Raw genomic sequence first — 22,593 nt, forward strand, 5'->3', positions numbered from 1 at the left:
CGTACTGTTTGCTTCCGAAGAGCTATGAAGAGCAGCAACGTCGGGCAACGTTGGTTTCTGTTTTGTCCGCCTTTGTACGCATGCGCATGCGTCAAAAACATATGCACATGGTTTACATCAGAGGGCGCTCGCATCGCATGGATTTGGCTATTCTCCATTATTTTTCTTCATTGTGTTTATGTAAAGGACAGTAACAGCAGTAAAATTTCAAGGTGAGATAACGGGCTGTCCGAGCCACAGTCCTTGCCCATATCGCTAACAAATGCCAACAAAACACTACGCCTTGATGGCCTTCGTACGAGTCGTGAGCGGCGGACAAACCACAGTGAACGGTGGACACAGAAGGCAACGTAATCTGGACGCCGTAGCGCAAGTTGTGTGGTCTAAAATTATGTCCACTCTAATCACCATCACACGCACTGCGTATGTCTTCGTTAAGCTGACACAACTTCCCTGGAGGAGAAATGCGATAAAGAAACGTTGCGAGCATTGTCAACACTTGGTCAACACGCGCAAACATGAAGTGAACCTGAGAATTTTATGGCAACAACGAGCTGCACATTAATTATTGAAGAGCTAGGCTATCCAAAAAAATTAGATGGCCGCCTGTGACAAACCGCATGAAATCGCAAAATCGCCGCGCGTTTTGTAATGTGATGATATGCTGCCGATGCTGCCTCCGGCGTCATTACGTTTACCCAGAGAACCAATGAGATTCCTCGTTAGGCGAACCGGGTAGCGAATAGGAACGCGCCTTGCATACAGGGCGCCATTTGACTTGGCGCATGCGCATTGGGAAGTCAAGTCTTCTCTTGCGAGTCTCGTCGAAGGCAAGCAGTGTGGAGCCCGAATTTGTGTGATTTGTCGTAGTCGCGGGCCACCGTTCACGATGTCTACCAGCGCGCCGGCACCGAAGAAGGCAAAGAAAGCCGAGGGGTCCGCGGCGTCGGGCGACGGCGATGAGAGCAGGGATTACGATGCGGAGACTCAGAAGGCGCTGGAAGAAATCGACGCCTGTCAGAATGAGATAGACGCGCTCAACGAGAAGGCCAGCGAGGAGATCCTGAAGGTGGAACAGAAGTACAACAAGTTGAGGAAACCGTTCTTCGAGAAGAGGAATGACTTAATCAAGAAGATACCAAATTTCTGGGTGACAGCCGTATCCTTTTCTGGTAAATGTACCGTTGTATGAGAGTTTTGTTCTAAAGTTAAGCCTAATATGGTGCACCCGGTGGCTGGCTGCGCTGGCACATGCTTTGTTCGATGCACGTTTTCGCGCGCGGGACTCTATAATATGCCGTCGGGAACGTAGTTTTCTTCGGCAACGTGCCTGTGTGTTTTTGCCGCACGCGAGGCGCTAGAGCGCTGCTCATGTTTGAAGTCACAACTTGTATTTGCATGAAACGTGTTACTCGTCTTCCCGCCAATGCCTTGCGTTGCCCGGTAGCCGGCACGGAGACGCGAAAGGGACTTGAATTGCCGGGCTTCTGATAGTAAAATGCGCAGCCATTCGTGCTATAGTTGTCTGTAGCTGTCTGAAAACATTCTTTCCTTGGCTCGGTGGTCGCGTTGCTGCGTCTGGACGGTATTTCGCGGTGGATTCGTTTGTTTTCAGGCACTAAGCCTAACGCGCTAGCGACGTCCATGTTTTTGTACGGGGGGTGCACGCTTTGGTGTGCTGGCAGCGTGCATTGCTTTGCGCACTTGCTTGTAACGGCGCGTTGGCACGATCTCCGTGTCCTAAGGACACGTCTAGTGCGAGCTTAGTTAATCGTGATGCCCGTTCCGAGCTCTTCGGCGAGTTTCCAGGCGAAATATCGCACGATTTTCGAGGGCCGACGATCGGGATGCAGGGGGGTGGTTGACGCTGGCTAGAAGAGCGGCCAGCGCTTCTGCGTGCTATTCCCTGGTGCCACCCTTCGAATTAAACTATCTTTTCGTCGTTTTTTTTATTTATTTGCTGTCCGCGCCGCCGGAGGAACGGCGTTTGTTGTTTTGCTCCACCGCACCGGCCCGAAACGCGTGGTAGGCTTGTGCCAGCGTGCGCTACCGCTTGTGTTCGAAATCGCCTGCTCACCCTCGGTGAAGCGGTTAGCACGCTGTGTCCACGTTGTGTGGCGCGATTTAGTGATGTGATCGGTTCACATCTTTAGCGTTGTCGCCTGTTTTCCTGTGCATTTCCATTTCTTCAGTTCGATAATTTGTGCGCAATGAATGTGCGCCACTGTATTTCTCACATGAATGCGACAAATTCGAGTGTCGCGAGCGGGAAAGGGGGTAGGACTCGTGACGAGCGCGTGGTTGCCGGCCTTAGTGTTGCCAGACTCGCTAATCGAACTATTCCATTTCGGAGCGAAGTGCGGCTAACACGCGAAACTTGCCGAACGGAACAGGAAGTGGCGCGTTCTCCGGCGGACGTAACGAGCAGGGCCTCATGTTTGAGCGAGCTTTTAGGCCGCTGCTAACGTCGGATTACTCAGTCCACTTTTAGTGCCGTGTTTTGTGAATGTGGGGGGGGTGGGGGGGTGGCTGCAATTGTAATAGCTCGCTGCTGATGGGTGCGGGCAGCAGCACTCTGCGAAATTGGCCTGATCTGTTACAGTTTGGAATAATTTTTCTGATATCTGAATTGCCGTTAGTAAGTGCGCTATTTGTAACTTCTTGTGTGTCCGAGTATTTCACAGTGGCTTAATTTACAATCATATATAGTGACATGTACGGGAACATAAAATGAGGTGGGTAGTTCAATTTCATGTTTGATTTCCATTTAAAATTAAAAAGCATTGGGTGCACTGACACTGCAGAAGCTTTGAGGTCCATATCGGCTATTTAGGGGGGCATCCATGGTGTTAGTGAATTGTGCATAATTTGGGAGGTTTAATTAAAATGTCAAAGAAATAGTGTTGATGTGGCGTGCTGCCGCTACAACCTTGTTCAAGAAGGGGTGTGCAAAAGCTTTAAGTCAACATTCTAACATCTTTTTTTCATGGCAGTATGTTCACTGGATTTGATCACCAATTTAACTTTCTATGTACTTAAGTGTTAAGATGTTTACTTTTTACCTCATGTAAATACCCCAGATGGGCACTGGCTTGTCATTTTCCTGTTTGATGATTATATAAGTTAATTTTTGTACTTTGCTGCAGTTCTGTTTAGCCATGGTGTCAGGCATGCAGAACTAAGTAACTGTGCTTCTTGCACACTTGCAAACAGCAATGCCCTGGCCTGGATGATTGAATAAATTGCGGTGGGGCTGTTGTGCTTATGCAGCACCATACAAGGCAGGCACATTGTTATTCATCACCTGGAGGTCTTGGTCATGCATGTTTGTGGGCTGCGCAGCTGTTGATTCCTTGACGGAGCATTGTGCACGTGCAGTTTGTGAACCATCCACAGATCTCTGCCATCCTTGATGAAGAGGAGGAAGAGAGCTTGCACTTCCTCTCCAAGCTGGAGGTGGAAGAGTTCGAGGACATCAAGTCTGGCTACAGGATCAAGTTCTACTTCGATGAGAATCCATACTTCGAGAACGATGTTCTCATCAAGGAGTTCCACCTTGGCTCCTCTGGTAGGTTGGTTCGTCTTGACTAGGTGTCTAGAGTTTTGACTAGTGTCTAGAGTTTTTCTGATCAAGGATTGCTACATATACATCTGTCTTTATTTTATTTGCTGTATTTGTCAAGTAATTACTACATTCTGGCGCTGTAAATTTTGGTGCCACGTAAGATATTTAAAAATGTGAAGTACTCTTGTTCCTACTCCATATGAGAGTTTGCAGTGGTGGATCTCCATAGGACACTGCAGTCACATCTGCTTGCAACCAGAGCACTCAGTGCCAAGGCCAGTATCCTTGGCCCTATTACAGTGTTGCATACAGTAATGGGAATTCGCAACCATCCTCTTGGATTTTGTGCCTTGTGCTGGTGCCTGATCCTCATTTGTGGTGCCACATGTCTGATGGGCTTGTTTCTTATGACTTAAAATTCCCTCTGTATCAAATATAGACTGATTAAAGGCCTCAAGATAACACGTCAGACATGAGTCTCGCCTACATGGTATGAATTGCTGATTTGAGATACGCCTATTTAGCCTGAAAAAGGGCGACATACAAGATAGACACGACCTAGCAGCGCTAACACTTCATTTGGATGTGCAATTGCAGTGTAATGTCTTAATCCAAAAAAATGACCACAAAAAATCAATTCTACGCGGAAGACACGAATGTTCCTGTAAATGTAGTTTATTTCACATATTTTTGAACAGTTGGCTGTATTTTCGGAGGGTTGTCGGCGTGCGGCAGTTGCACGCCAGCGCGAGCCATGACATCAGTCACTGCAGCAGGGCGCATGTGTTCCTGTTCTGCTACTTCCCTTTTTCTACATCTCCTTTATATCCCACTCTCCCCCTTCCACAAAGGCTTTGAGACGTCCCCATTCTTTAGGGGCTTTAGCCCGCCAAGGGGCATTGTTCGCTGCACGCTCGTTTCCTGTGGCATTAACATCATTATTTTCGTTAGTTTCTGTCTGAAGTGATGGTTGGGTCTAATGAATTCAGCACCCAGTCTCTCAGTTTGGCTGAAAATCTCAACTGCAAAAATTTCGTTCAATATCCCTTTAATGGTGAAGGGCTTCAGTGCCTAAAATTTAATACGCCCTTACACATCCACTGCCATGAAGTTGTCATAAGGGCATATCCAAAAAACCTGTTTTACTAGTAGGGGGGGTGTGGGCAGCAAGTCTGGAACGTTGTGCTGACCGTTACAATGTGTAATAATCCTAGGAGACCCAGCCTCCCAGTCCACGCCCATCAAATGGAAGGAGGACATGGACTTGACCAAGCGGCACAAGCAGCGGCAGTCGCAGATGAAGAGCAGTCGCAAGAGGGCGCACGAGCAGCCGCGCACCTTCTTCAACTGGTTCACCGATCACGGGGATGCCTCTGCCGATGACATTGCCGAGGTATGCTCCCTTCTTTCTTTCCCACTGCTGCCACCAATTGCAGTGCTTGCCTGAAGTGCCTGGAATTGGAACTGGCTACGCAGTGTTCACTAAGGTGGGCGAGTGTGATGGTAACCTTGGCAGGGGACCACGAAAAGCTGCCGCATAATAAGAGCTAAGAATGTAGGCAGTGGTGCTCAATCCCGTCTCTAAAACCGTGTGCGGACCATCTGGATTAGCCCACGGAATGAACCTGCATTGCTGCAATGTACGTATATTAAATTATCTTAAAAAATGACAGCCGAGCTTATAATTTGAAGAGGTGTGAGCTAATCATTGTTCTCACCTTTAGAAAATCAATATCAAGTACAAAAATGAAACCAAAACCATATTGGCAATAGCCTCCAGTCGGGGGTCATATGGTGTCGTTGCCATCACAAAATGGCAGTACAGGGGAACTTCGGTTATACGACTTTCAGGGGACCACGCAAAATCGTTGTATAATCTGGACGTCGCATAATCGAAAAACCGAGAATATACGCAGTGACGGTCATTGTTGCCCCACAACAGCGGGCACATAATGCCTAAGAAAGTCCGCGGCACAAACCTACGCTGCTCCGAGGAACGTAGATTAAATTAATTGAAAAAATGACCACGCATTTTATCGGAGGTGTGAACGAACCTTTATTTCTCACCTTTTAAAAAAATATGATTTTCTTCTGAGAGTTTGCCCAGCCACGACGCGTCAGCTTTCTTTCGATAGCTGCAACATCTGGCAGCAAGTCGCCGAATGTGGTCGACATAGCACAACACGTCCGCGTAAGTCGGAACGGACACGCTAGCCTCTGCAGCGTCGTCCATCTCTTCCTCGTCGGAAGTTGCCGCAGTGTCGGGACGCACAGTTTCGATAATGTCATCCGGCGACACTTCACTGCACACTGCAACGTCGTTGTCGGCACCAACATAGTCCCCGAAAGATCCAGGCAGCTCCAGGCTGCCGAACTCTGGTTCGTCATCAACAGGCACTGCAGCTTCACTGGTAGAACAGGCACCACTTCTATTAAAGCCGTAGTGCCTGAAGGACTTGGCAATGGTTTCTGGCGTGACTGCGTCCCATGCACTAGCAATGTAGTGCATTGCATCAAGCACAGAAAGCTTCTTATCCAACTGCTTGCGTTCCATGCCCGCCAGCCGACACTGCACCAGAAACTTCCGATATTTCTGTTTCATGTACTTGATGACGCCAGCGTCAAGTGGCTGCAGCTGGCTAGTGCAATTGGGGGGCAGAAATACAACTTTCACATTTCTCAAATGCGACATATCTGGTGGATGGCATGGTGCATTGTCAAGCAGAAGAAGAATCTTTCTGTTCTTAGCCCCCATTTTGGAGTCCAGGTGCTGCAGATATGTAGAAAACATAGCAGCCGTCATCCAGGCTTTCCGGTTGAACGTGTACTGGCACGGCAGCCTTTTCAAATTCTTGAAGCATCGCGGCTTCTCAAACTTGCCGATCATGAGGGCAGGAAGCTTTTCAGAGCCGTCTTCATTAGCGCAAAGCAAAACAGTAAGATGCTCTTTGCTTCGCTTACCCCCGTGACAGCTCTCTCATTTGAATGCCAATGTCTGTTCTGGCTGCATATTATAAAATAAACCAGTTTCGTCCGCGTTGAACACGTCGGACGACTTGTATACCCGTATCAATTCCGGCAGCAATGCAGTCCACTTTTCTGCAGTGTCGGAGCTGACTGACGCGCTCTCTCCACAGCAGCGGCTGTACACAACTCCACTGCGTTTTTTAAAGCGATCCAACCAGCCATTGGAGGCTTTAAAGTCGTCAATGCCGCAGCACAATGCAACTGTCTCAGCCTTCTCCTTCAAAATTGTGCCATCCACAGCAATTCCTGAACTGCGGGCCTGACGCAACCACTCAATGAGGGCCTTCTCCATGGCAGCATATTTGCCATCTTTCGCGGCCTTCCTGTTCAGGCCAAACTTCGCCGCATTTAGTAGGATGCTGTCCTTCTTCGCGAGGATCGTTTTCAGCGACGACTCGGGAATGTTCAGGTCACGGGCAATGCTGGCCTTTGTTGCTCCGTTCCGCTTCTCCGCCTCCTCGATTATGCGAAGCTTTTCTCCGAGCGTCAGCGGTTTTCGGTTCCGCGACATTGCGAGACGCAGCACTCGCAACCAAGAATTCGAAAGCTTCCTCGCACACCAATGTCCGAACACAGAAAATTTTGCACGTGGACACAGCAGCTGCGGCGCAGCACAACCAACCGATGATGCAAACACGTGAAGGAATGGCTGAATGGCAGCACGGCAGTAGGCGTATTCGATTTGCAAGCTTCGACCAATCGCGAGCGGCTAAAACGCCCCAGCCCTCCGGTAGCTAGACAGCGGCGAGTTCCGGTTCCCGTGGCTGTCGCAAACGTTGGCGCAACAGTCGCCGTTCAACACGTCTGGTACAGTAAAAGCTCGTTAATTCAACTCTCGTTAATTCGGAAAATCGGTTAATTCGGACACGTCATCTGGTCCCTGTAAATATACGCATCACTCCATGAGGCTGGACGCTCGTTATTTCAGACAGATTTGACCGCAAATCGGATAATTCGGCGACTTTCGGGCCGCTGGCAAGGCTCGAAAACGAAAAAAGAACAATTCGGAACAAAAGTGAAGCTCAAACGCAGCATCGCCATGGACATCAATTATCGACTTGGCTTGGATTGAGACTGGTTGAACGCCTTTTTTTCGCGTGTGGGTTTTGTGGCTTTGTTCCTGTTGGTGTGCTGCATTGTTGATCGCCGATTTATCGAGGAACGTTTCAGTACGGCTCCTTTAGCTTGATCGTTGCTGGTGCTTTTGTGCTGACTTCTCGTGCGACCGCACTCTCCGCCGATGGCAACGCCGGCGAAGCGGCCCAAGTACGAGGCCAAGGACTTCACCACCAAAGTAGAAATTTTGCGTGCTCTGAATAACGGGCTCTCCCGACAAGAAGTGATGAAGAGTGATGAAAGGGGATCCTTCAATCGGCGGCAAGAAGCAAGGAACGAGTAACCGTACTTTTATCCGCCAACGTGACGGGAACAGAGCGCTTGCCGCTTCTCGTTATCGGAAAGGTTCAAAAGCCACGCTGCTTTAAGAACATCAACAATCTTCCCGTGGATTACCGATAATTCGATAATTAATTCGATAATTCGGACATTCGGTTAATTCGGACATTTTTTCCGGTCCCTAGAAATCCGAATTAACGAGCTTTTACTGTATAACGACACGAAATCTAGTGAAAGTTATCGCATACTAGAAAGCGAGCTCGAAATTATCTGCCATGTTATCTGCTCACAATGGTCACTACAAAACCACCCAAAAGAAGAGAGAGGAATAAAAAAGGCGACAACGGAAGTGCGCAGTGCAATGCGACAAAACGAATGCGCTCCGGCTGGCTCCGGCCAACGTTGGCTCTGACTAGCTATGGCCGACCGCGTTTCGAAAAATTGAAGAGGCCCTGTGGTGGCAGCGCGGATACGAACTCTGTTCCTCGGTTTCCAGACTTTTTTTCGCCCGGCCGCAGTGTGTTTACGTGCCAGCCCGCGTCATCGTTGGTCTTTTTTTTTTTTTTTTTTTTTCTCCAGTGAAGCGTCGTACGAGGCGGGGCCGGCGTAAAATTGCGCCGTACAATTGAGGTTTTTAATACATTATTTCTATGGGGGTTTTGCCGGGACCAAGCCATTTCGTCGTAAAACGCGAGTTGTCGCAGGACCGGGGGACATAAATCGAAGTTCCACTGTACAACTTATTTTTTGTGAGTTTGCATGGTAGATAATTGCGTGCGCATCTGCAGCCTGTGTGCATCGTGTCAGTTCTCAGTGAAGTGCTAGCAGTGGTGTGCCGCTTTCATTATGAAAGCTCACCCCAAGAGACTGTTATTTTGCATGCTGAAGATAGCTCTGTTGCGTCGTTTGTGCATGCTCAAGGCCTGTGACCATGAGTTGCATAAAGGGAGATCTTCCATTGGTACGTTGACCAAGAAAAAGTTTTTACAGGCCGAAAATGGGAACATGTCCGGACCTCAAAGACCAGCTTGCTGACATTCTCCGTCAATGGGGTGTAGATGAAGCTTGTCTAGGGTAACTGAGTTTGATTGCGTGCGTGATGAAGGCATACCCAGGAGTGATCTAGAAGTCACTAAAACTAGATCACTGAAGAAAACATACGGCCTGGAGAATCAATTTCCTGTTCTATGAAGGCAAATTGTGTTTCATCTCTCTGTCAACATTGGGGGCACATCATTTTGTATAGAAGTCGCGAAAATTGGATGTGCATTGCATTCAAGTACAGTATTTCTTTCACAGACTGTAACAGAGAGGTGTCATATTAGGCAGGCTTGGCATAGCCATAAAATTTTGCCTTATAATTGAGGTTTTACAGTAAAGCTGTCAGTCTAGCCTGTGCTGTAGCAGTCGACATCCACAGAAGACACCTAGTCCAGTGGCTGCACCGTCAGATCACGTGACCGAGATCAATGTAGCGGCGGATTCAAGTCACGTGATCCTGCTAGCCAATCGTACAGATTCGTGCGTATAGATGTTTTTGTGCCGGTACATAATGTTGCGAACTTGTGGAGCTGAAGCATTTTGCCAGCAGAAAGCCGAAGACTCCGAAACGTAGACTTACAAAGGTGAGGCAACACGGCAATGAAGGGTTGCCACCGCTACTGAGGGCTGCAAGGGCCACTGCAAGGAATGCTGCAAGGGGGATCATTGCACATAGACAGCTTCACTCACAGTGAATAGGCTGTTGATTTTGAGTACATTATGCCTAGGGGAGTTTTGCTCGGACCAAGCCAATTCATTGTAAAATTCAGCGGTAACCCTGGGACATATAATCGAGGTTCTACTGCACACATTTGTGAAGCTGCAGCTAGCACTCTGTGCCACGGCCCCACGCCCTGGTCACTTTTTTTCTGCTGCAAAAGTATTCTTTCGCAGCCACCTCTTGGATTGCGCCACATGGTGCTGTCCTCATGATGGGCTGCTACATTCACATTTTCTGGCTTTCCAGTGTCTTCACAACTAGCCTCAGTAGCTTACCGGTAATAACTTGCTGTGGACAAGGGCGTGAATTCCAATTCCTGGCATGTGGCCGCATTCTTATGGAAGATCTGTGAAAATCACCAGTTTACTTAGATTTGGGCCTGTGTTCAAGAGATCCAGGGCATCAATATTAATCTGGGGAGCTGTCTTGTACACATTCTGTGATAGCACGAAATTAAGGGGGGAGGTGGCGATCGAAAAAAACTTTTTTTGTTTGTTGACCTACAGTAATGAAATTTGGCAGGCGCACTGAAGAGTGTCTCGAATAGCTATATATCAAGTTTCATTGCGATATCTCGAGTAGTTTTCAAATTACACTATGTTACATAATCTGATGACATACTCTGCTGGTGAAAAGCCTAGCATTGTAACAAAACATGCCAGGAAGGTCCAAGTGGTTTTGATCTTTACTCAAAAGAACACTACACAGGATGACATTATTAAAAATTGTCTATTTCTTTTAGTTTTTTTACAAATAACATCCCCATCAGCTTCATGTATTGCATCAGAACTTCTCATGCACTAATTATCACATACAAAAAAAACTAGGCCCTAAGCAAGGTAAAGAATAATGTCATCCTGTCAACAAGACTTCAAGGATTAAAAGAAAAAAAACGGAATCAAAATCTGTGCAGTAGTTGCCAAGATATCTGCTCCACAAGCTGAGCAACATGCCAAAGAAACAGTATTGAGAAAACTGCGTTTAAAGTTTGGCCTTCTCTAAAACACCTAAAGATTGTGATCTTTGGCTTTTTTTTATGATGTTTCACTTCTTGGACATGTGGCCTTTCTCCAGTGTGCCTTTGTTCTTTTTTCATACCCTCCTTCTTTTTTTGATCTACAAAAAACCAGTCTGGATTTCAAACCAAGTTCTCTGTATGAAGGTGTGGTGCGACAGACATGAGAGAAAAGAAGATATTGCAATCTAATAAGGCCATATACTGAAATAATTACACATATTTCTTGTATTTATGCTGTCATTAGCATAACTGAGTCTTGCTTATTGATTACAATTAATTATTGAATAATTTTTATAAAGAGAGGGGTTTGTTGTGACAGAAAATGGCTCACACCATGATAACCGATGCCTTCGTTCCAAATAAACAGTTATGGCCAAGACGTTAGTGGCACAGGGATTTTTGAGCAGTTTATTCAATGACGCGAGTCGGGCAGATAAAAATTCGTCCCCCTGCTTGATACACGTTCTTTTGCCACTCCCGCGTATGAAACGTATTATCATTCGTCCGACCGCGGCAACGCCTGCGGCGATACCAAGCACGGCTCCAAGCACGTCTAAATTACATCGCTAGTGCTTATTGACAGCACTGAGCGCGAAGTGCTCGGCCGCGGGGTCCGTGGAGCCGGCACGTGATAGGCTTGGTCGCGGCGTTCGTTCGTGGCCGTGGGGTCTGACGAGCTTGGCTGTGGAGTTCACTGCCGATGCGTAAAATGCCCATCCGCGGCTCCGAAGTGCCGGCGAGCGATGTGCCTCTTCGCTTGCGAAGACGCACATAGCCGCGGGTACGCTAGCGCGTTGTTCTTGCCCGCAAGGTTCGAGGTTCGTCTCGCTCAACGGCGCCGTGAGCGGCGTTAGGCCTAGTGACGACTCCGAGCAGTAGGTGCGCAGGCCGTGGTGCCCGTTGTTTCGAAGTGCGTATTGCGTGGTCGTGAGTACAAAGAGTTGTCCCACGATGGCCTTCGTCACGATGTCAGAAGTGCTGATAAGCAGAAATCAAAACATCTAACCGCGAATCCGACGCAGAAGTCAACGCTAGAGAGTCGGTCCGAGACGCGCGTTTGCGATGTTCGCTAGGAGCGCGGCGCACCATCGTAATCAGATCGAACTTCCTCTTGCAGCTCCAAACTAAAGCGTAATTATATTCTAAGTGATCGTCGAGCCGAGAACACAGAACAATAGCGAACGTGTCACGAAGTAGCGCGATTCTCGACAGCCGTGAACTTGCGACGCGCGCAATCGGCAGACGACGATCTCCCGGACCGAGCATCGGACCAATGGCGAGGCGAGCTGGGGCAACATGGCGGACGCGGCCAATCGCAGGCCTCGGAACGACTCTCAAGTGTTTGCTTTTTGTGCTCTTCTTTCTGAATGGAGGAGCCCGCTGAAGCGGGGAATTTGAACACGGAGAAATGCCCTTTCCGACAAGCCCAAGAAGTTGGTTCGCGGTTGCGCCATCGCGGAGCTACAGTTTTTTGAAAATCGCTGTTTTTTTGCGATTTCCACAATAATTTTCGCCACCTCGGAGGGCAAAACAAATTTTTCGAAGCACTTCTGGGTGGTTTTCAGTGTAGATATTTTGGAATCGGATAGAAAAAGGGTTCCAGAAACTGAAAATTTGATTTTCAGGAAAAAGATTTTTTTGCCATTTTTCGCGATACGAAAGCCGCGTCCCCCCTTAAATGTAAGGAGAGGACTAAACAGAGAAAATGGCGAATAGGAGAGCTGAGGGAATTCAGTAACGTTTTCAACGCATGAAGAAATATAAAATTATTATACAGTCGCCGACCGATAAATCGGACACCGATAATTCGGACAGTCGCGCGACACTGCCGATGGTCCCATAGAAGTAATGTGTAAAGACGACCGATATTTCGGACAGCTGCCAGATCTACATTTAATAATCCTGACCCCGTCCGAGACTGTCGCGCATGCCCAATCGCCAGCCATTATTTCCTCCGGCTCCCGTACCGTACAAATTATGGCCTCAGAGATCAAAACGAAAGCTAATTGCTGATCTATGAGGCTTTATTTCGATCGCTACTTTATGCCTTAGAGATTTGTAATTGGAAATGCCAATCTTGGAGGCACTGGTCAACTTTGGGAAATCGTATCTACATCGCGAACATCCTACATTTCGGTTCCTGTATGCCCGCACTGCGCTGCTATTGCTGCTATCGCCACCATTCTGTCGAAGGTGTCTGCAGTAAAGCGTTTTGCGCACGTTCATTTTTATTTTGAGACTTGCTTTACTTTACTCTCTGCTGTCTCAAAAGATCAGAGTTAAATGGCGCCAACGGTGCCCTCACAGCCAGCGCTGCCGACAACGAAACACGGCAGATACAGTGAACTGCCGATTTTTTTGGACGGCCGATTTTCTGGACATGCTCGAAAATTTGGATGCCAGCCCCATAGACGTCAATGGACAAGAACATCCGAAATTTTAGATGCTAAAACTCTTCAGCGTCCGATTTTTCGGATTTTCTGCCCGAATTGCAGGTCCGAAAGGCAATAATTGAAGCCCCCACCTCTGCCGCGTCTATCATCTCGTAGGTTCGAACCAGTGCTTTTGCGAGTCGAGAACCCAAACGCGCCGCTATTCATGCTGCCTCTTTGTGCGACCGCTAAGTGCGCCACACAGACCCGTTGCCTTCACGAACGAAGCGAGCTCGTCATCGTACAGCGATCACATCACACTGGTGGAGATACAGGCGGGCTTGGTTGCACGTAAGCGGAAGTGCGTGCAGCAACGCGTTGACAACTTTTTTTGGCCACCAGGACCCTGAAGTGTCAATAACAGTATTTTTTTTTCCTGACACACGTTTTCTTTTTTTTTTTTTTTTTGGACATTCGATAATTCGGACTTATTTACGTTCCCCGTGGAGTACGAATTATCGGTCGTCGACCGTAGCTGGACGTCAATACGTACCTGCCAACTCTCCCAATTTGCCCAGGAGACCCAATTTCTGACCAGTCTTTTCGATTGTACTGTCGTGGGCATCTCCTGATAAACTGCTTCAACCCAAATTTAAAAAAAAAAAAAGATTTAATGTGGGAAGTTTGCATTAAAACTCACAAGCTTGGCACATCAAAGCTAGTCGATCCTCAAGTGTTTAGGCTAGTGCCGGCTGCTGTGCCAAACCTTGCGCTGCAATCTTCCCGCATTTTTTAAAACAAATCAATCACCGATACAGTGTCAGTGGCAGACTCGTTTGTTGTCTTCGTCGTACCACCTGCAGCACAGGGAATTCTTGTGGAAGATCTTCGTTGCCATTCAATGCTTTGACCAATTCTTCTATGTGTGTTGTCATAACTTAGCTTGTACAGTTGCCGACAGTTTATTCGGACTCTGCGGGAACCGCCGAAAAGTCTGAATAATCAGGAGTCCGAAAAAAGAATTCACCAGAAAAAAAGCACCTTTACCGGCCCAGCGGCCGGAAAAAACTTGTTAGTGCGCATCTGTACACGTGCGCTTAAGCGCGACCAAGTCTGCCTGTATTTCAGCCAATGTTCGCCCACCCCTGATGGTCGGCAATAGCACTGCAACGGCCTACGCTAAATCCGCATTTGATGGGTGTGGGAGGTGCGTCGTCACGGCAGTCATTGTCCACATGCACTGGTTTGAGTAGCTGACGGAAGATTTCATCGCCCAACTCGGCGAAAACTCCCGAGCAACTTCCACCTGGTGAATATTCGCCGCTTTTTTCGTCATCGTCGGGGCCTTGTAATTGCCACGTTTCTTTAGTTCCGACGGCGCACATGGAAGGGGCAGCGTCGGAACAATTTCAGCAGATCAGGCCTCGCACGCAAAGCAACAAACAAGGGAGCGGGACACAAAGCTCGGGATGCAGATCAGGCCTAGCCACAGAAACATCTGACAACGCGAACCCTCACACGCCAAAAGGAAACGATGTTGCAGCGCTTCTGTAATCTGTTGTCGTACTCTCTTTGTCCGAATTAGGATTCGCGTTGTACTCGTACACGCTATCATTCACCTCAAACACCGCACAGCCGATTCCAAGCTTGGCTTGTCTTGGCCTGCTGTTTGGCCGTGGTAGCTGTAACTTCTGCGTGGATTTTTGACCCTGGCATGATCTCCGGTTATAACTGGAGATCGTGCCAATATCATTTCAGTGCTGGCAACCTAGCAAAAATATTGTAAACATTGCTGACAGCTTGTTATGGCTTTCAACGTCGCACTCTATCAGCCAGCAGGAGTCCAAAAAATCGGAACGGTGGACTGTGGGGCGTCCAATTTTCGGTCGCGAGTTTACATCACTTCAATGGGACGAGTGGCGGTGCCGCGAAGGTGTCTGAATAAATTAGCATGTCCGAATAAACTGTCGGCGACTGTACTCCATGCTGCTTTCCTGCCTGGTGCGTATCAGTGAGCTTTACCTGTATGTTCCTTGTCGTATACTAGAGCAGTCCCGCAAGCCAACTACACTCGGGGCATACATGAGTCGGTGCTATTTTCCAGCTTTTTCTTACATTCTCATATGTGTGTTTTGCAGGTGATCAAGGACGATATGTGGCCGAACCCCCTTCAGTACTTCCTTGTTCCAGACATTGAAGTCGAGAATGGTCTCGAAGGCGATGAGGACGAGAGGTGCGTGCTGCTCTTCGGTCATTTTGCAGCTCATTTTCGCGCAGTTTCAGTTGCCTGTTCTTATTGCTATTCTAATTACCGTATTTACTCGAATCTAACGCACACCTTTTTTCCGGAAAAGCGAGCCCAAAAATCGCATGCGCGTTAGAATCGAGTACCGAAAAAAAAAAAAAAAGAAACTGTTATCGTATTGCCATCGACATTTCAAAATGGCCGCCTCCTACGATTTCTGCCATTTTTTCAGTTCGTACGTGGTACGTGTGCTGAGGAGATAGTCATCCCGTTCTGCGTTCGCATCGACGGCATGGAAGTGCAGACTCCAAGTACTCGACGAGTGTACCACGATGCCGCATTTAAAAGAATAGTTATTACATGTGCAGAGAGACTGACGGAAATCGGGCCGCATCGCGGTCGTTCGGATATAGTTCGGAGTTCCCGAAACTGCGAGACTGGCGCAAGTGCGAGACTGGCGCAAACAGAAGCAGATTTTTTTACAGCAAAGCTTCACAAAAAAGGTTTCAGTGGACCAAAGCAGGGCCGGTTTCTCGAAATCGAAGAGCGTTGACAGCGACAAGGAGTTGTCCGACATCGACGAGGACATCCATCACGCGACTCGTATCGCCGCCGTAGTGGTGACAGTTTTAGCGGCAAGGCCCGCTTTCTGACTTTGTGTTTTACTTTTTTGAAACTTTAGTTCTTTAAAACCCAAATACATGTTCTTCTGAATGTGCGAAGTTTGACTCCTACGGACTTTTTTTGTTCTTTTCTCTCACGAAAAATGGGTGCGCGTTACAATCGATGTATTACTTCTTTTTTTTTTTTTTGGTCGCGGAAAACGGGTGCGCGTTACAATCGAGGGCGCGGTAGAATTGAGTAAATACGGTAGGCTTTTTTGTTGCATGAAACTTGCTGTGAAGTTCGTCCTTCATGGATGCTACCCAAAACATACAAACTTTGCATTCCTTTTGCCACTTTGCAAATGTGCGTGCCTGTTGCGAAAACTGCTCAGAAGTGGGATGGGTATGGTTGCATTGACTGCCTTTCCTGGTTTGAGCTGTAATCTACATCAGCTGTTTGCACGGTGTAATGACTATTGGTTGCTTTTTCGCAGTGATGAAGAGGAGGGTGGTGATGCAGTAGTGGTCGTAGAAGAGGAAGGTGAAGGCGACGAGGATGACGAAGACGACGATGGGGAAGATGACGGTGGTAAGTGAACGATACCTGATTTTAATGACCCAGTGCTTTTATGGACACTCAAACCTCATTATTACAAAGTCACATCTGCCACGAAAATAACTTCGTTATATCCGAAAATTCGTTATAAACGTTTATTTGTAACACTGTATCTATGACAAGACTATTCTATATTTACTTCGTTATAACCGATAAATCGTTATATACGAGTTAGTTATATCGAGGTTTGAGTGTAATCTAGATCCATAGTAGTCTTAGTAGTACTGATAATGTCTTCCTCGTTCACACTGCCATCAAACCTGCCTACACGGCACCGTCGAGTTCTTTGAAAAAGCTCCGAAAATGCAATGAGGCTGTCTATGAATGGGTGACAACTGTGGTGCTGTCAACAGCTGTGCATCGTGCAGGTTTTGAAAGGTGCCAACTGCGGGTGTGTATGTAGCGAATCTTGACATCTGGTCGAATACTTTTTCCTTATTGTACAGCCACTTTTACATTCAATGTAAAAAGACTTTCACACTCAGCAGCAAAATTAGCAGGCAGTAAAGGCTGGTTGCACAAGCAGTGCAACTTGCTGCAACTATGCAAGCACTCATTCTTTGTGGCTATGCTAGGCCCGCAAGCGTGAAATTTTTCTTGCTGAAACATTATCCTATTTAGGATTGCCAGCTGCAATTCAGTGTTCAAAATTAAATATTCACACACTAATGCCAGTGTGAAAAGCAGAGCGCAGATGTAAGCAAAACGGTATGTTCAGATACGACCGACATTTTTAAATGCGAATGCATTTCTTAGTCGGGCTGTGTCAGGCATCTTGCGTTGTCCGCGCGCCTCTCCGCTCTCTCCCTCTCCCATAGCAACAGCTGTGGGTGCGCGCACTTATCCTCGCCCCTAGCAACCGGAGCAGGTGGTGCGGGCGAAGTAGCAGAGAGTGAGTGGAGAGGAGGAGCGCGCTCTGGCGTGTGAGGGCGCTCGCATTGCGGGAGCTCGGCGGAGCTCCCGCGTGTGGAGAGAGTGTAGGAGAGGGTAGGTGCAGTGCTTTGCCGCTCCTTCTCTCGCCGTTCGCTCTCTCTCCTCCCTGCGCCACCGCTTCAATGCAGTGCGTTTGAAACGCGTTTGTAGTGTTTGTGCTGCCTTGGCACAGCCTGAAAACAGCGTGTTCTAAACGCGTTTGTGCTGCATTGAAGGCGGTGGCAACATCCCTGAGGTGATTACGAACGCACGTAGGAAGCATTTGCTGAAAGAGGCGCCCAAAAGGGAGGCACTTGAGCACGTCAATGTGTCCAGCTTTACGTCATTAAAATTACTACGCCGTGTACTCTCCGCGCAAGAAATGCATTTGCATTTCCTCACGATTTCCTTCGGGGAGGTGGGGGCATTTTTTTTTTTGTCCAGCTCCTCGTTTGGCCACAGTGGGGCTCCCCCACTCCTGCTACAGGTTAACCTTGTAACGAACACCAACATAAAGAATTTTGGGTTAGAGCGAACTAAATTCGAGCTCTGGTTGGTCACGCTTCTCTTCAGTGACATTCATTCATTTTATAACGAAACCGAAAATGCGATAGCCGCCGCGATATCTGCTGTAACAAAGAAATATTTGGTTCGCATTTTATAACGAAACCGAAAATGCGATAGTCGCCGCGATGTCGGCTGTAACAAAGAAATATTTGGTTCACGTGAGGCTCGAAAGGTAGCATAAATGACATTTCACAACCACATCTTTAATATCTGGTAGTTAATTAAAAGTGTGGTTAAAACTGTTCTGAAAAAGTTGTGGTAATTTTGGTCATTCTGCTTTAAAAAAACAGAAATGCATTTGACTGGTTGTGCTACCTGAAACTTATGCTACAAGGAGACCTGGTAGGGATTACCTCATTTATAGTGGGTTTGAAGCCTAGAATTGTATTGCCAGTATGTTAAGCCGATCTTTATTCCTACTGCTACAACGAATATGGGAGACCCCTTGCAGCGAGAGAAAGTGAGGGTCATAAATTAATGCAGCGTGCAGCGCGAAGTCGGTGCCTTTTATTTCTATCTGGCGAAGAACAGTCATGCTAAAGTACCACGCATTTTGATCCTAACAGCTTGCCTATTAGTTATACAATCTGCAGCCACATTCAACCTGTTTCTAGCTGTGTTTGCTTTTCAGTTATGCAAGCCTGGAAAAAGCATGTTATGCATATGTCGTAGAAAACTGCAACGAAGGCTTTACAGCCGTCTCATGAAGAAGGGGAAACATAAGTCGTCTCCACCGCAATGCAGTGGTGTTAATGTGGTGAAGCGTACCACAAATCTGAAGGGGCCGCTGACATGGGTTTCGCAGACTACCATTTGAGAACCACTGCTATAGGTCAGCCATACATACCGAGCACTGTCTTTCTTCATTGCAGGGGACCTGGAAGGGGAAGGTGGTGACGGGGACGACTGAGCCTGGGAAGAGTGCGCATCAGGGGGGTCGGAGGGGGCAAGAAGGGGAGGACAGCTGTGCTGCCATCTGGTTTGTGGAGGGGGAGGACAGCCCCTCTCCTTCATTCATTGAGTCATTCATCTCTTCACCCTGTGGGGAAGGGGGGCCTGACACACACATACAACACGATTGCAGAGAGACAAGGTGGGCATAAGCGCTGTGTTGAAAACACGTACACAAACACACATGATACACCAGTGACACCTGCATGCATTACCTTCTCTTCCGCGACCACCAAAACCACCGCCACCAGTCCTCTCTCTTCTCTACGACTGCAAGTCCCGGAAAGAGCATTTGTTGTTTTCTGTTTTTCTTTATCCTCCCCCCTTTTTTTACCACCACATGTGCATAGAATTCCATAACTTCGTTTGAGCTCTATTTTTTTTATTATTTCCTTGTTATAACTTTCTTTCTCTGACAATGAGTTGCTCTTTCTGGTCTGCCATTATACAAGGAAGGAAAGGCAGAATTGTGCCACTTAGTTTTGGTTTGGTAGCATCAGCCTTCCTGCCTGGTGGACAAAGGCAAGTGAATGCGTAGCTTGCTACTTATTTTTGTAAGCAGTCGTCGGCAGCAGATGCAGAAAGGATCGCTCTGTTGCGACAGGCAGCGCCATTGGCTTGATCTTGCTCTTTATTTTGGGAAGGGGGTCACGATTGCTACAACGACTTTTAACAGGGAAGCGTGTGGCTGTGTGCAGTACCTGCAAGGAGGGCTTTTTCATTCCATGAGTTGGGACTTACAGAGTAGGCTTGCCTGCTACCAAACCAAGACGAACGCGGGGCGCCGTGTACAAGGTTTGTTGGGGGTCCCGTTTATTTACTAGCGCTGCAAAGCTACTCTCTTTAAGTAGTGCTGACTGGGAAGAGGTTTTTGTTCGCTTGCTATTTCATTGGCCTGTCACTATTTGTCCCAGGGAACTAAAGCACTGGTCCCCACAACTTGTCACGGAACGGCATCATTATTTGTCTCATTACGATGTAAATTTTGACTGATATTTCGCCTTGCACATTTGTATGGAAGAAACAAGTGGCATTTCTGTATTTCTGACGTCTTTTCTTTCCCATTGTTTTGTTTGGTTCATATAAATACTGAGAAAGAAATGACCTCCTCCTTTTCACAGTGTGAATTTTTATATTGGTGTAATGGTCATTAGTATAAAAATAAAAGCTTTCCATCCCATCTCTTTTCTGCTTTCTGGCAATGGCAGTTAGTTTGAAGGCTGCCTACTTTGCAGAACAACTTTTGTGTTTAAAGTCAAATGGGCAACAAGCTACATTGATTGGTGTGCGTCGTGACCTCGAGCATGTTCTCACGATCATCAAATCTGCCACTGGCCTTATCCTTCTGTCCAGTGATGACGTCTGCCCCAGTCAACGCAATTTAACGGAAGGGAGAGAGATTTCCAGTTGTCTGAAACATAATTGTAAATTCCCTGTTGCATGCAGTGCTATAAATGTTTGGCTTGCATGTTCACTGGGGCCTCGACTACTGATCGGCAGTGCTTTCTGATCATGTTGGAAAAGTGTTGCATTACCTCATTAAGCTTCACGGTGCAAATTCTGACTGGTGTACCAAAGGACAGCTGTCGCTCTTTGAACAGTTTTTTCTTCCCATGTTAGACCTTGCTGCTAATGAAGCTGTGACCGCTTCCCATTGGCTGTGCCTTGCTTGAAAGCAACACCGTAGCAGTGCACAAGTCGTAGCCTCTCGGGAGGCTGTTGGGTTCACGTTTTTCATGTGGTCATGCTTAACGTGGAAACAAAGGCGCAAAGTGCACAAACATGCAGTCGCGACTTCCCTCTGTAGTAGAAAGCGATGCTCTTCTAAGCTCGAGCACGCTTGGTCGATTCCGCGTGTTCGATACCACCGACCTGAAATACGCGTACGGTGCTTGACGTCACGGAAATAAACTAATGCAATTGGACGGCTTTGAGCGGAGCTTACATTCTTAGACGGTTAGCAGCCAACTCCTGCAGCATCCAACCTGGGGATGGGGAGCTCAACAGAACTCCGGCGTAAGAAAACGTGGCTGCTGCAGCAGTGACTTCATCGCATAGCGGGCGATGAGACCAGCACGTACTACGTACAAAGGTATAAGCCGCCTGCCGATTCCTAAGCGCGCGCAACCGCGCCGGGCTGGGCAAAGTGCGCAGTTGTTGCCGGAGCCATGCCGCCTCCCCCCGCCCCTGGTTTCATGGGCCTTTCGCGCGACTAAAGACGGCCGGCTCGTTTCCTGTCCGCTAGATGAGCGTTCGTAGGCTGCCTTCGCACGCTCTCACTCGTACAAATACATACGACGCGCGGGGCGGTGTTAACCATTCGGATTAATACCGAACCTCATGACGACGGCAAAGATTCGCCGAGTGTGACCATATAATTATTAAAGCATCCGACCAGCGGTTGACATAACCTAAAAGCGTTTATACATAACTTGCGAGTGACGTCAGTTCCTGTCTTCGTCCGCCATCACCGAGCCATATGCAGTGATTCCACTCCTGCGCCAAATTGTATTTACTGCGCCATCCTGATATCAACGAAATTTGCGCCAAAGTCTGGGGTTTGGGGGCGTCTATCACCGGCAATCGCACCGCCGGCGCGTCAGAACATGTGCAGCTCGATCTTGGGGCTGCCAATAAAGTCGCAATCATGGACCAAGAATTATTCCGCTGAATAAATGGCGCTCGCGCGTGCGTTCCGAGTAAGCCACGATGCCATGCACAGTGCCGACGCAGCTTCTGTTCTGCAAGTCGGCTCGACAGCAAAACGCGCTCTCTGCAGAGGCTCATGACGTCCGGCGATTCATCGGCGGACGTCGTTCCAGAAACGCTGCTGATAACTCGTTTCAAGCGTCGCACGGTACGTAAGGAATGCAATGTTCAGTAATAACACGAGTGCCGCTAAAATGTCTGTCACTTCTGTTTCCGAACATCGCGGAATGAAATCTGGGATCGCTCGCAGTAGATATATGGTACAATATCGAATTTTCCTTGCTTCGCGTTTATGGAAGAGCACGCGAACGGTGGAAACGCGTTGACACTTTTCCTCAGATATACTTTATCCATTGATCTTCATCCAGAACAGCTTTTTCGTAATTCCTTCCGCCAGCACGTCCGAGTTTGTAATCACTCTGCGGTAAATACCCCCTAAAAGGCCCTGCCCTTTCGATCTCACGTGCTAGGGTTCCAATTCGAATTTTTTGCTTGCTTTTTTAAAAATGTCATCTCATTAGTAAAATATCTCCTGGTCGGAGCAGCCGCAAATGCGCAGCTGTCAGTAGCGGGCCCGTCGCTGACGGCTCACAGTGAAGCGGCTACGCCATGTTACACGTCCGCCCGTCGCTTTCGGGGGTCAATAGCTAACGGTTAAAAAAACTCAGTTTCGCTTAAGAGTGAAGCAATGAATGCTATACCAAGAAATTGTATTGTGAAACGAAGTAAGACTAGCAGCTAACTCTTTTGGATCCGATCTCGCGTAACTCAACAAAACGCTGGTTTAAGGGAATATGGCCCCTCCAGGAACCGAAGCGTTTTCTTGCTCTGAGTTCTCTAAACGCGAAG

The 22,593-nt window shown here is 47.8% G+C and overlaps 1 protein-coding gene across 1 annotated transcript; it reads left to right on the forward strand.

Annotated features, from left to right (window-relative positions):
- The first annotated feature begins 793 nt into the window (after positions 1 to 793).
- On the forward strand, positions 794 to 20,215 carry LOC119396514 (protein SET). The gene is made up of 6 exons (XM_037663769.2): positions 794 to 1,159; positions 3,379 to 3,568; positions 4,780 to 4,958; positions 15,278 to 15,372; positions 16,484 to 16,578; positions 18,957 to 20,215. Exons 1-6 carry the CDS (start codon positions 890 to 892, stop codon positions 18,992 to 18,994), a joined length of 867 nt encoding a protein of 288 aa, XP_037519697.1. The 5' UTR covers positions 794 to 889; the 3' UTR covers positions 18,995 to 20,215.
- Positions 20,216 to 22,593: the final 2,378 nt, after the last annotated feature.

This window comes from Rhipicephalus sanguineus, chromosome 6, assembly GCF_013339695.2.
Source record: "Rhipicephalus sanguineus isolate Rsan-2018 chromosome 6, BIME_Rsan_1.4, whole genome shotgun sequence".
Lineage (NCBI taxonomy): Eukaryota > Metazoa > Arthropoda > Arachnida > Ixodida > Ixodidae > Rhipicephalus > Rhipicephalus sanguineus.

Excerpts from the sequence above, each read along its gene's own strand:
- LOC119396514 (XM_037663769.2), top strand. The coding sequence starts at position 890 with ATGTCTACCAGCGCGCCGGCACCGAAGAAGGCAAAGAAAGCCGAGGGG. Across the intron at positions 3,569-4,779 it reads GTTCCACCTTGGCTCCTCTG|GAGACCCAGCCTCCCAGTCC; the intron begins GTAGGTTGGTTC and ends TAATAATCCTAG. Across the intron at positions 16,579-18,956 it reads CGATGGGGAAGATGACGGTG|GGGACCTGGAAGGGGAAGGT; the intron begins GTAAGTGAACGA and ends TCTTCATTGCAG.